The 15,092-nt window shown below is 40.1% G+C and overlaps 1 protein-coding gene across 1 annotated transcript in view; it reads right to left on the bottom strand.

Annotated features, from left to right (window-relative positions):
- Positions 1 to 14,891, bottom strand: part of LOC137659819 (uncharacterized) — a 38,175-nt gene extending 23,284 nt beyond the window's left edge. Inside the window, exon 1 of the mRNA XM_068394613.1 lies at positions 14,826 to 14,891. Coding sequence (XP_068250714.1) covers positions 14,826 to 14,891 — 66 coding nt within the window. The remainder of the gene's footprint in view (positions 1 to 14,825) is intronic.
- Between the last annotated feature and the right edge of the window lie 201 nt (positions 14,892 to 15,092).

The following is a 15,092-nucleotide window of genomic DNA, read 5'->3' as shown; positions in this document are numbered from 1 at the left end:
CATCCATGCCTGCCTGTGAGTCAGACGGCATTGGTCAGGAAGCCTGAATTAGATTCTCCCCTTCCTTATATGCACTCTTTTGGATTGCTGGGCTTGGAGGTAGTTTACGCTCTTATCCTGGCATCCATTCTGTTTTCTTCTAGTGCTGTACCCGACCCGGCTGCCGGCCTATGAGGCCGGCAGCCGGGCAGTCGTAGTCCTCTGGTTCTTTTGCTGCTGGCTGGCATCGGTTGTGTACCGTTACCGGCCGGCTAATGTCAGCCCTTGTCTGCCGGTCGCCAGGAGTGTGGCCGGCAGCCGGGTGCTACCTTGTGTAGCCGATATGGGCTGTTGCCGGCCGGCAGTTACTGCCGGCCGGCACATGCATTTGAACCAGCGTTCTGCCACCTTATAGCTGTTAAGTAGTATACTTTAAAGCTAGTTATGGTGTGTGCCGGCTGGAAAGTGCCGGCCGGCACATAACCTTCTATACTGTACCAGTATTCTTCAGTATAACATATACGGTAAGAGGAAAACTATAGTATAAGTTTTGGTACAGCACTGTGTGTTCTAACACTTTTTTGTTGTCTTGCACAGCCCTTTGCTGTTGCCTTACAGATAAGAAAGTGAGTTCTTTCTTGTCTATTATCCAAGATTTTAATATCATTGCTTAGGTGTGAGCTCCACCTGTTTCATCTGGAAACTTTGCATTGGTTATTCTAGAAGAGATTAACCATTCGATTTTATTATCTGGAAGGCTGCAACAATTGGTTGTGAAGGAAACACAAGTGTGTGTGTTTCCTTTCTGAATTGTTATGCTAAACTATGCATATCCAGTGATACGTAGTTCACTTGATACTCATGGAAATTTCTTCTCTTTACAGGAGGACCCTCCGAAGTGCGGAAGTGTTTTCTGCAACGTCCGCAGTAAGAACCTCTGCGGACATGAGTTTTTTTAGGAGGCACGCAGCATGCGCTGTCTCCAAGGGTGATCTCCAGTATTGGGACCCTCAGGTATGTACCGTGTGCACTAACCTGATTACTGAGGCCTTTGATTCCCCTAGGACAGCGGAATCAAGGGATATAGCAAGGGAGAAGCTTCGTACCTGGGTAAGGGGCTTCCAGAAGAACACCTCTGGACCTTATCTTCCAAGTGAGGAGATGAGGGCGTATCTTTTCCCTAGGGCATCAGCTGATGCAGTGATTCCCCAGCCTCAAGAGGAGATCCCCCAAGTTCAGATCCAGGTGGATGCTGAAGTCGCGGTCGCTATGCAAGACAGCCAGTTGGATGACAAGATGTCTGACGTCGACGAGCGTCTGGAGGAAGACCTCCTGGCAGAAGCCCAGGATGAAGTTCAAGCTCCAGACGTTGTAGAGGAAGAGGTCGACGAGGTGTCGGCTACTCCGGTTCAGATCCCGGAGCCTATTCACTCAACATCGGCCGCTCTCCCAGTAGAGCTGGGACAGGCCCTCTCCTCCATTGTTGGAATGATCCAACAAATGCAGAAGGAGAATCAGGAGAAGGCGGCTGCAAGGGAACTGCAGATGCAGAGACTTGCAGCATCACATGGGCCCCAGAAAAGGCTCAATGTGAAAGACCTTCCCTTGTGCTCAGATGCTAACCCATGGAGGTACGCTGAGCACATGCCAATGACGACTGGAAAGATTGTCATCTCGGATAAGGTGGGCTCAGTTCCCCTAGAGGAGGTGGAATTCTGTCCCAGTAAGGGGTCATATCCGGACTGTTATGTCCGGCTGAGGAAGGAACCAGCTTCAAAGGAGGAGACAGAGCCGAAAGAGGTCATAGTGATGGACCATGCTAAGGCTCAAGCTCTGCTTTCATCCTCGATGAAAGAGAGGGGCTTCACGAACTCAAAGGTAGCTGCATTGAGTAAGAAGCTCCCTTCCTTTGTGTCCTCTCCTGCTAGAGCCTTCCCCTTTTTACAGAAAGGGTTTGCGGCTGTACTAAAAGCAGACGAGGCCGGCAAGCCTTGCCCCTCCCTGGAGGAGTGTAAACCCTTGTCGCTGGCCCTGCCTATGGACCACAAAGACTGGAAGGACGTCCATCTTACCTTCTCAGTTGGGAAGTTGAAGGCTGATATTGCCGGACGTCAGTTCGGCGAGGACCTCCCTAAGCTGTCTGACTTTCTTTTGCGGAGAGAGCTTGAGACAAAAGAAAGACTGGCTGCCTCAATGTCTCTTCAGACTACTCTTGAGATGATGGCAAGTGACCCCAAGCTCCATGAAATGTTCATGGTAGTGGCCAAGACTCATCTGGCCACAGTGACGAAGGATCTTTATGGCTTCGTCAGGGCGAGGAGAGCTTGTAGGGAGTTCGTGTTCACCTCGGCTACGGTGAGGCACGAGCCAAGGAAGCTAATATCCTCCAACATTTGGGGCAAAGACCTTTTCCCTACCGAATTGGTCAAAGAAGTTGTTGATAGGGCCACCACGGAGAATAGAAACCTTCTCCAGAAGTGGGGCCTGGCTAACAAAAGAAAGTCTTCCCCGGTTGAGGGTCCTCAACCAAAGAGGAAGACTATGAGGACTAGGCTACCGTCTCGACCAGCCAAGCCTCTTAAACAGCAACAGCAACTGCAATTGCCATTGCCTTCAGTGCCCCAGTTGGTGGCACAAACCCCGACCACATTTCAGTGGGTACCCCAGGCCGTGTCGACACAGTCCACGGCATTCACCCCAACGTTCGAAGGGCAGTCTACTTCCTTTCAAGTAAGGCCTAGAGGAGCAGCCAGAGGCTCGTCTAGGCGCCCCTCAAGGGGAAGGGGATTCAGGGATGATCGCGGTCGGGGAGGCAAGACCTCAGGACGGCAGTCCAAGTGAGATGATACCGGTAGGAGGGAGACTTCAGAATTTTCGGGATCGGTGGACCTTCGATCCCTGGGCCCACAGCCTACTCAAGAACAGACTGGGCTGGAGCTGGTACAGCACTCCACCCTCGTGCCCTCGGTTTTTCCAACACTCCACCCCCGTTCTGGAGGAGTACGTTCAAGAACTGTTGGAGAAAAAAGTGATCCGAAAGGGTGAAGTCCATCAAATTCCAAGGGAGGCTGTTTTGTGTTCCCAAGAAAGACTCGGAAAAGCTCAGAGTCATTCTGGACTTGTCGCCACTCAACAAGTTCATAGTGAATTGCAAATTCAAGATGCTAACACTGCAACACATAAGGACCTTACTGCCCAAGAGGGCATATTCCGTCTCCATAGACTTGTCGGACGCCTATTGGCACGTTCCAATCAACCGTCGACTCTCCCCCTGCCTAGGGTTCAAGCTACAACGAAGACTATACGCCTTCAGAGCCATGCCATTCGGGCTAAATATAGCCCCAAGGATTTTCACGAAGCTTGCGAACGTAGCTCTCAAACAATAACGCCTAAAGGGAATTCAGGTAGTAGCCTACCTGGACGACTGGTTGGTGTGGGCAGCATCCGAGACAGAATGCTTGCAAGCTTCCAGTCAAGTGATCCAGTTCCTAGAGTATCTAGGCTTCAAGATCAACAGAAAAAAGTCTCGACTTTCTCCATCTCAAAAGTTCCAGTGGATGGGAATCCACTGGGACCTAATGTCACACCGTTTCTCCATCCCGGCGAAGAAAAGGAAGGAGATAGCGGGTTCTGTCAAGAGACTTCTAGATTCCGAAAGGATATCAAGACGCGAACAGGAGAGGGTACTGGGCTCTCTCCAGTTTGCTTCGGTGACAGACCCAGTGCTAAGAGCACAGCTAAAGGATGCAACCGAAGTTTGGAGAAGTTATGCATCAAACGCGCGAAGAGATCTGAGAAGACCAGTTCCTCTTCGGCTACGTACTCTTCTCAGGCCTTGGTCCCAAGCCAGACATCTAAAGAAGTCGGTTCTTCTTCAGCCACCTCCCCCATCGGTGACGATTCACTCAGACGCCTCGATGGAGGGATGGGGAGGTCACTCTCATCGGAAAAAAGTCCAGGGGACTTGGTCCAAGCTATTCAAGACCTTTCACATAAACTTTCTAGAAGCTATGGCAGTGCTCCATACCTTAAAGAAAATCTCCCCGCGTCACTCGATCCACATAAGGTTGGTGATGGACAGCGAGGTAGTTGTGAGATGCTTGAATCGACAAGGATCGAGGTCACCACCTCTCAACCAGGTGATGTTGGCCATCTTCCGATTGGGGGAAAAGAAGAAGTGGTACATGTCGGCAGTTCACTTTCAAGGAGTCCGCAATGTGACAGCGGACGCTCTATCCAGGTTCACACCGATAGAGTCGGAATGGTCCTTAGACGCAGGATCATTCTCCTTCATTCTGAATCAAGTCCCAGAACTGCAGATAGACCTCTTTGCGACGAAAGACAACAAGAAGTTGCCCCTGTACGTGTCCCCGTACGAGGACCCCTTAGCGGAAGCAGTGGACGCGATGTCCCTCGACTGGAACAGATGGTCCAGGATTTATCTGTTCCCTCCTCACAACCTTCTGTTGAGGGTCCTCAACAAACTGAGATCCTTCAAGGGGGTAGCGGCAATAGTGGCCCACAAGTGGCCGAACAGCGTGTGGTTCCCCCTGGCATTGGAACTACGGCTGAAGTTTGTACCGCTTCCACATCCAGTTCTGACCCAGCGAGTCCAGAAGTCGACTGTCTGCGCTTCATTACAGAAAACCTGGACCCTGCAGCTCATGATTTTCTCTCCCTAGCGGTGAGAAAGCTTTTCGGGATTTCGAAAGCCAGCATTGACTTCCTAGAGGAATATAAGTGCAAATCTACTAGAAGGCAATATGAGTCATCTTAGAGAAAATGGGTGGCCTTTGTCAAGGCGAAGAATCCGCAGGAGATCTCGACAGACTTCTGCTTATCTTTCTTCATCCACCTCCATAGTCAAGGGTAGGCAGCTAACACGATTTCGGCGTGTAAGTCTGCTTTGACAAGACCCATTCTATATGCCTTCCAGGTCGACCTCGGTAACGAGATCTATAATAAAGTTCTGAAAGCCTGCGCTAGGCTCAGACCTTCAGCACCTCCAAAGCCCATTTCATGGTCTTTAGACAAAGTTCTTCATTTCGCTTCTCTGTTGAGCAATGAGGAGTGTGCGTTAAAGGATTTGACACAAAAAGTTATTTTCCTATTTGCACTCGCATCCGGGGCCAGGGTTAGTGAGATTGTAGCCCTCTCGAGAGAGGCAGGTCGTGTTCAGTTCCTGGATGGGGGAGAACTGAACCTGTTTCCGGATCCTACGTTTCTCGCCAAGAATGAGTTACCCACCAACAGGTGGGGGCCCTGGAGAATCTGCCCTCTGAAAGAAGATGCATCTCTATGTCCAGTAGAATGCCTAAAGGTCTATCTTCATAGAACTTCAGACTTCAAGGGTGGTCAACTATTCAGGGGAGAAACATCAGGCTCAAATTTATCTCTGAATCAACTCAGAGCGAAAATCACATATTTTATTCACAGAGCCGATCCTGACAGTACACCCGCAGGTCACGATCCGAGGAAAGTTGCCTCATCCTTAAATTTCTTTAATTGTATGGATTTGGAACATCTCCGTTCATACACTGGCTGGAAATCTTCCAGAGTGTTCTTTCGCCACTATGCGAAGCAAGTAGAGGAACTAAAGAGATCTGTGGTAGTAGTAGGTCGCGTCGTTAACCCTACTGTTTAACTCTGCGAGGAACAGTGGTTTTAATTGGGACGATTAATTCCAGGGTGAGTGTGTAGTTACATACGGTACTACAAACTAAGTGAGGGCACTGAGTTGCCCACGTTGACTGTTCCATTTCCAAAGGTGAACCTAGCATAAGTGCAGACATGTGTGCCGAGCGTTTTCTAACGCTAATGTGATTGATTTGTAATACAGACTTTTATGACTTTGATACCTCGGTATCTTAAAAGTGGCAATAATGTTTTTTCTTTCAGATAAACAAGTTCTGTTTACTATCATACTTATGCTTAAAGTTTTGGGTTATCCTCTTCTTATATATATATATATATATATATATATATATATATATATATATATATATATATATATATATATATATATATATATATATATACATATAATTGTTGTTAACCTGTCTATTTATTGTTTGTCAATAAACTTGTTCTTGAGAACCTTGCGTCTCCTTCACCTGTGTCAATTTATTGGTATAATTGAGCATTCATTCTATGTATTTTATCTGGGATAATTCTAATAGAATTGTTCCTTTATGAAAGCTATGTTGCATTGGTTTATGCTTTCCCTTAACGGGAGGATTCCGTCCCAGAAGGGGACGGTGGCGGTTTTACAAGTTTCCTCCTATGCGGATATAAACCTTTGTCCAATACAAGTATTGTGCGGAGAACTGGTCAATATTTCATATTGACGCAGTGGTTCTTTACAAACTAAGCTTTACTTAATATAGGGTGAGCCCACTATATTAGCTTGCCTGGTTTTCATACATAGGTATATGTACTCTTCGAGACTTTTCCAGAGTCTAGTAGGACTCTTCCCTGTAGGGGGCAGGAAGCTCTAACGTGGTTTATGGTTAGTTGAAAAGATGTATAACGGTAACATCTTAGGTCTCTAGGTCTAGTCGACCGGGAAAAATTACCTCCGGGGAGTACGGCACGTTCTGAGAATCCACAGATACAGTAATGCTCTGGTATACTTCCATCAGGACGACATGGCTTGAGCCCAAAAAACGGATTTTGAGCGAAGCGAAAAATCTATTTTTGGGTGAGATAGCCATGTCGTCCTGATGGACCCGCCCTTCCCTTTCTATGAAAGGGCTGTAGGACCCCTCCCTACATACAGTATCTGTAGCACCTCGTGTACGCTACAAGGAATACAGATGGCGCCAGGATTGGCGCCAGGCACGCTTACGAAACTGGAGAAGACGGAACCTTGGGAGCGGCTCCCCCTTTTTCTTTCCCGTTATCGTTTCTTGCCAATTGACCCCTCGATGTATTATCTCTGTTTGGGGTGCAGATTGCCATGTGGCGTGTCAAGAATACGTCCTCTGATATGTCGCGATATCCCTTTCATTAGGGATATTCGCTCCAGGAGTTAGAATTCTGGGTACCTTTAGGTAAATTCTCTGGGAATATTGCCGTAGTTGTAATATACCCTAGGAAGCTACCCTATAGGAACTTCCATCAGGACGACATGGCCATCTCACCCATAAATAGATTTCTCGCTTCGGTCAAAATCCGTATATATATATATATATATATATATATATATATATATATATATATATATATATATATATATATATATATATATATATATATATATATATATATATATATATATATATATATATATATATATATACATAAGCACGTAGAAACTTAAAATACTCTATCTGTTATATCTCGTCAAGTAATGTTTGGGAGCTTGAGTATGAATTACCTGTCCAAATTCCTCAATATTTTTATAATATTCCATAAAAAATATAAAATATCTCAACAATTGCGGCTTGAGAGCAAATGATACTGCATATGGTCTTTGAAGTAAGGCAATGTCATATTTCGAATTTGCCTCCCATAAGAGGAGTTAGAATCATGTTGCAGTTTGCCATGACCAAATTCACTTTAACAAAAATTGTCCGTTTTGTTTAAGACCTCCAGAGGATATTTGGCAGAGGTAGGAGGAAGAGGAGAGTAAGACCTGGAAAGTTCTGGACAGATGGGTCGATCGAGGCACTGTGAAAGAAAACACCTTGATATTCGGGGAAACAAAATATTTTTTTTGGATATTAAAGAATAAGTGGTGTGATGTACTGTTAGAAATCCTTTTTAGACTGAGTATAAATATTAACACTTTTCATCAATTTATTAGATTTTTCTAGATTAATTATTTTATTTTTCTTAAGATTTCTTGGTTTTATAATTGGGTTCAACTATTTCCTTATACATTGAATGAACGCAGGGTTTGAAACATACATGGTATGGAGTTCCCTCGATATCCTTTTTTAGGACTACAAGACATTCACTGGAAGTCATATATAAAACATTGAGAAGAAGTTAAGTCACAAGGTTAGTACGGTCGGTAATGTAACCCTAAACCACTTAAGGAATAAAAGCTAATTACCAGCTTATGAATTGTTTTGAGCACATGTTCGATGCTTCTTCTCGCTTTGAAATCGCCTTTGATAATATTCCAAAAAGACAGATAATTGAAAATTTCTCTTTCGGTTTTTTACTCTCAAATCACACAGCTATTTTTTTTATGTAATGAGGGGGAGACTTTAAAGGGAATTCCTACCTCCGTTTCAATAGCCTCAATTTCCTATTGGTTTCCGCTCCAGAGAAAGCGATTTATTTCCAATTTTCTTTTCCTAATTCTATACTACACCCAGTGAACTCTCGTTCTGATTTATTCCGATTAATAGTATAAGTCAACGTTTGTCATCAAATAAACTTATTTATTCCACACAAGCAAATGAAAAAAAATTAAAATTCAGCTCTCTCTCTCTCTCTCTCTCTCTCTCTCTCTCTCTCTCTCTCTCTCTCTCTCTCTCTCTCTCTCTCTCTCTCTCTCTCTCTTAATATATATTTATATATATATATATATATATATATATATATATATATATATATATATATATATATATATATATATATATATATATTTATATGTATATATATATATATATATATATATATATATATATATATATATATATATATATATATATATATATATATATATATATATATATATATATATATATATATATATATATATATATATATATATATTTGTATATGTATACACACATATATACATGTATATATATATATATATATATATATATATATATATATATATATATATATATATATATATATATATATATATATATATATATATATATATTCAAATAAGCCGTATATTTTCATACATTAATGTGTGGATACTCTTACCGACCTCGGGATCGCCGTAGGCAAATTCACCCAAAGACAATATCTGACCGGACGGGAATAAAACTCTGGTCCACGAAACTTTTATCAACAGTAATATACAACTTGGCCACGAAGAAAGATAAAAGTCGATGATAATTCTGTACTTATACCTTTCGAATTCAGGTTTTTGTACTTAGAATTTAAATCAACCATCGTAGGTAATTGGTATACTTGGGACTTGGTATCCGATTGATGACAAAGTTTGTACATTTACACGTGTTTTCATATTGAAATAAGCCATACATTTCTGATAAATTGATGTCTGGATTCTCTTTCCGACCACAGGATCGGAGCCCCAAGCGAAATCACTCAAAGACAATAGGTTCTGACAGGCCATGAATAGAGCGCTGGTTTACTAAACTTGTATCAGCAGTGACATACCACCTGGCCTCGAAGAAAGATAAAAGTCAATAACGATTATTCAGTACTTATACCTGTCGAATTCAGGTTTTTTTATACTCTAAATTTAGAGCAATCCATCTTCATCATCGTTGCTAATTGGTATGTTTGTGACTTGGTATTCGATTAATGATAAATTTTGCACATTTAGACATGTTTCTCATATTCAATTGAGATACATATTTTTGATAAAGTAATGACTGCCTTCTCTCACCGACCTCTGGATCAGTGACCCTGGAGAAATTACTCAAAGACAATAGCTTTTGACTGATTGGGAAACAAACACTTGTCCACGAAACTTGTAAGAAAAGTGACATACCACCTGGCCAAGAAGAAAGATAAGTTAATGAAATTCTTCTGTATCTATACCTGTCGAATTCAGGTTTTTTTAATTAAAAATGGAATCAACCCATCTTCACCATCGTAGCTAATTGTATATTTGTGAATTGTTATTCGATTAATGATAATTTTTGGACATTTAGACGTGTTTTTCATATTCAAATAAGCCATACATGTCTGATGCATTTATTATGTGGACTCTCTTACCGACCTCGGGATCAGAGCCCCAAGCATAATCACTCAAAGCCAATAGCTTCCGCCCGGCCGGGAATCGAACCCTGGTTCACTTAACTTGTATGAAAAGTGACATACTACTTGACAACAAAGAGATATAAAAGTCAACAAGAATTCTTCTGTACATATACCTGTAGATTTTTTTTTTTCTACATATAATCAAAATTAACCCATCTTCATCATTGTAGCTTATGTATGTTTGTGACTTGTTATTCGATTTAAGATAAATTTTGGACATTCAGATGTGTTTTTCATATTCAATTAAAAACCCTGGATAGGTACGCTCCTCGGACACCCCTTTAAGGGTATACTCGGACGCGAACGACCCCGACGCCAAAAAAAATTCTTGAAAAATCAGTTTTTGCAGTAACCTCCTTTTTTCTTTTGCCAAAAAAAACTTCAATGAATGCTTAAAACAACTGTAAAGATAAATACTACTCATCTGCAGAAAAACTATTTGTTATAAATATTTTAAAAAATTAAGTAGAAAAAAAAAACCTGACATAAAAATTCATAAAAAAAAATTTATACAAATATACACAAATCCTTTTAGGAATTGATTCTTGAATGTTTAGGACACATCTTGATATATTTTGGATGAAGTCAGACCCATGGAGGTGAAGATCTGAAATGAGAAAAAAAGGGTAACTTTTTTTGGCCAAAAAAATTTGTCCAAATTTCATGAATTTTTTTGGGTACCCAAATGAAATAGGAAGTGGCTAATTTTTTTAGGGAATAAACATATGTTATCCTAAAATAGAAATATGTAAAAAAATCTTCATTATTTTGTAAATTACATTTATATCAGGGGCCATATCTAAAGGTAATTTTTTGAGTACTTAGAAATTTCGTAAAAAAATACATATATTTAATATATAATATGATATTTATGCAGGTAAAAATATACCAAAATATCACAAATTCTATAGGGAACAAGAATATATATAGATAGGGCAACTTACGCTTCGGATATGTCCACAAAATGGCCGCCAACCACACTGACTCAGACTCCCTAATCTGCCACTTGAAATGTAGGAAGGGTATGTCAATTTCAAGGTGTTATTTACTAATCTAATTATTATTGGATATGCATAAAAATTGTATGGTGGGTTGCTGGATAATTGTCGATTATTTTACGACTATAAAATTAAAATTCTGACCATAAAAAATTTTTTTGAAGGGAAATAAAATCGAAAAAAAAAATGTAAAATATAATATTTTAGCTAAATAATTTGATGATATTCAATCAAAAAAGAAGTAAACAAAATTTTCCGACAAATAAACATCTAGAGGAATCATTACTCTGTGATAGTTCCTTAGTACGTAGTAATTTTGAAAGAATTGGGAAAAAACGAAAAAATGGCAATCACCGGAAAATCGAACACATACCTATATATACGCCATATCTGGCTAAAAAAAAGATAGGCATGGGTAGCCAGATCATCTAGAAACACTTTCCAACACTATAAAAATATAAGTTTTGCGACACTACTTGCCAATTCCTTACGGTAACATGACTAAGCAAAAAAATGCAAAACAAATAAAAAGGGGCATTCGCGGAAAAATGGCTAACATTCTAATATACGGCATTTCAGAAAAAAAAAAATTCAGCCACGTGCTAGGCAAACCATCAAGGCACATTTTCCGACAAATAAACATCTAAATGAATCATTACTCTGTGATAGTTCCTTAGTACGTAGTAATTTTGAAAGAAATGGGAAAAAACGAAAAAATGGCAATCACAGGAAAATCGAACACATACCTATATATACGCCATATCTGGCTAAAAAAAAAAAAGATAGGCATGGGTAGCCAGATCATCTAGAAACACTTTCCAACACTATAAAATTATAAGTTTTGCGACACTACTTGCCAATTCCTTACGGTAACATGACTAAGCAAAAAAATGCAAAACAAATAAAAAGGGGCACTCGTGGAAAAATGGCCATTCTAATATACAACATTTCAGAAAAAAAAAATTTCAGCCACGTGCTAGGCAAACCATTAATGCACATTTTCCGACAAATAAACATAGAAATGAATCATTACTCTGTGATAGTTCCTTAGTACGTAGTAATTTTGAAAGAAATGGGAAAAAACGAAAAAATGGCAATCACAGGAAAATCGAACACATACTTATATATACGCCATATCTGGCTAAAAAAAAATAGGCATGGGTAGCCAGATCATCTAGAAACACTTTCCAACACTATAGAAATATAAGTTTTGCGACACTACTTTCCAATTCCTTACGGTAACATGACTAAACAAAAAAATGCAAAACAAATAAAAAGGGGCACTCGCGGAAAAATGCCCAACATTCTAATACACGGCCTCTCAGATAAAAAAAAAGACATGCACGTGTTAGCCCAACCATCAAGGCACACTTTCTAACACATAAACATGAAAAAAAAATCAATAATATACGGCAATTCCTTACTACGTAGTAAATTTTTACAAATATTGAAAAAAAAACAGAAATTGGCAACCGCAGTTAAATACCCAATATACCAATAACTACGTCGTATCTGACAAAAACAAAATCACGCATGGGTAGCCAGATCATCTAGACACACTTTCCAACACTAAAAAAGCAAAAGTTTTACGACACTATTTGGCAATATCTTACGGAAAAATGACTTGGCAAAAAAATGAAAAAGGGGCACTCGCGGTAAAATGCCCGACATTCTAATATACGGCATCTCAGATAAAAAAAAAAGACATGCACGTGTTAGCCCAACCATCAAGGCACACTTTCTAACACATAAACATGAAAAAAAAATGAATAATATACGGCAATTCCTTACTACGTAGTAATTTTTACAAATATTGAAAAAAAACAGAAATTGGTAACCGCAGTTAAATACCCAATATACCAATAACTACGTCGTATCTGACAAAAACAAAGTCACGCATGGGTAGCCAGATCATCTAGACACACTTTCCAACACTAAACAAGCAAAAGTTTTACGACACTATTTGGCAATATCTTACGGAAAAATGACTTGGCAAAAAAATGAAAAAAAATGAAAAAGGGACACTCGCGGTAAAATGGTCCTCGTGGTGATGAACGACATTTTAACTAAAAAAAAAATCATGCACATGGTAGCCAAACAATCCACCAACCCTTTCAACAACTGATAACCTATACAAGTTGAACCATTCTACGACAATTTCATAATACGTAATAACTTTGATAATTATGCAAATTACCTTAGAAGGGTAAACTCGGTCGCGCTCGACCCCGACGCGTCTCAGAAATCGGGGAAGGAGTACAGCTACAGCAATGCACATCTGGACACTACTAGAGCGTGTAGGGGAGACACCTCCTGCAGGTCGATCACCCACAAATTCAGTCACGGGGGTGAGTCACGTGAGAAAAACCTCTTTTTTTTTTGACGCTTGGGGTCGCGAACGACCCGTCGTACCTATCCAGGGTTAACCCATATATTATTGATAAATTATAATGTGTATTCTCTTACCGACCTCTGGATCAGAGCCCCAGGCAAAATCCCTAAAAAAAATAGCTTCTAACCGGCCGGGAATCGAACCCTGGTCCATGAAACTTGTATCAACAGTGACATACCACTTGGCCACGAAGAAAGATAAAAGTAATGAGAATTTTTCTGTACTTATACATGTTGAATTCAGGTTTTTTTGTACTTAGAATCGAAATCAACCCATCTTCTTGGAATTATCATATACAAATGGCCATATGCTATGAACACTTCAAATCAGCTGTAGGCTAATGATCGAGATGCTGGATTTCGGAATTTGACATGATTAAATACAGCAGTGGTAATCAATTATGGGGTCTCTTTAATACCCTATTTATTTACTCCTTTTTCTATCGATCATACATTCGAATGCTGGCCGTGAAGAGAATTTTATCATTAAAGGAATTTCCCTGTTATTTTGAGGTCCCATGGCAGAGCAATTAAAAATTTGTGATGTGTTTAAAAAAAGAAAAAAAAAAAGTCGATTTTAGTAATAAAATTATCCTAATTTTCTGTATATCCGATAAAAGCACACCTATGTGAAATTTGAATTGTGTCATTTTCATTTATTATCACTATTTGTTATTGTAGTTGAGGAATAATACTAGAAATTTTCACGTAGATAGAATGTCATAGATTGTTCTGTTGACAGTCCTCCAATATCTCTTTCCCTTATGATATCCAATTGCAGACATAATGACGAACAGACATGGAAGACGAGATGCGAGTATGGAAGACACCATGAAGGAAATATGAATAATGTGTACTTGATGTACTCTTTTCTAAGATGTGCTGTATAATAATAATAATAATAATAATAATAATAATAATAATAATAATAATAATATTAATAATGAATATACAGAAACTAACAAGCTTGTTGTTGTTGTTGAAGATTGACTGGCCCTTACGGCCAGGCACGGGCTCTTGCCCTCTTGCCCGTAGGTGTTTTGGTTGGGTTTTTGGGAGTAGGTAATTTCGTTGTGAGGAGGTAATCTGCAACTTTTATCTAGGTGGATTTTGGGTTAGGATGTGTGTTTCGGGATGGTAACAACCAATGGTTTCATGCCTATTTTGGAGGCACCCCCCCCCCCCTTATTTTTTTTTTTTTTTTTTTTTTTTTTTTTTTTTTTTTTTTTGAAAAGGAAAAAGGTGACGGTGGGGAATAGATGTCCGTCTCAAGAGCACACAGGCTCCAGTCTTTTAGTTTGAGGAAAAAGAAAGTTTTAAGCAGCTTTGGGTGGTAGAGAAAGGGTGCAATAAACATTCCTGAACCTGGAAATTTTAGGACAAAAATAAAAATAAAATACTACTTATCATTGTTGTCATTCAGACGTCTCTATGCTGCATGATTGAGAGGGATACCTGAACTGAAATATATAAGAGAGATTGTAAGTGGAAGAAGAACTAAAAAGAGGTGAAAGGGTTGCCTAGGTTCCAAACTTGTGTTGTTACTACATTATCTTGTTGCAGGGTAGCTGCGCAAAAAGGCTGAGAAGGCATCAACATTGGCAATTATGTGTTTGACAATTGCTGTTGCAGGTGCAGGATTGTTGGGATTGAGATCCTGTCTGAGCAGGCACGTTTCGTGACAGTGCAGTAGGTAATGCTGTAGACGATCTTCTGTTGCTTGCTCGCAGTAGCTGCATGATTTTTCTGGTCTCTGTTGTGCTGCTGGCTCTTCACTATTGTACAGATATCCCAGTTGCA

Source organism: Palaemon carinicauda, chromosome 20, assembly GCF_036898095.1.
Source record: "Palaemon carinicauda isolate YSFRI2023 chromosome 20, ASM3689809v2, whole genome shotgun sequence".
NCBI lineage: Eukaryota > Metazoa > Arthropoda > Malacostraca > Decapoda > Palaemonidae > Palaemon > Palaemon carinicauda.
This window is presented reverse-complemented; position numbering and strand designations above follow the sequence as displayed.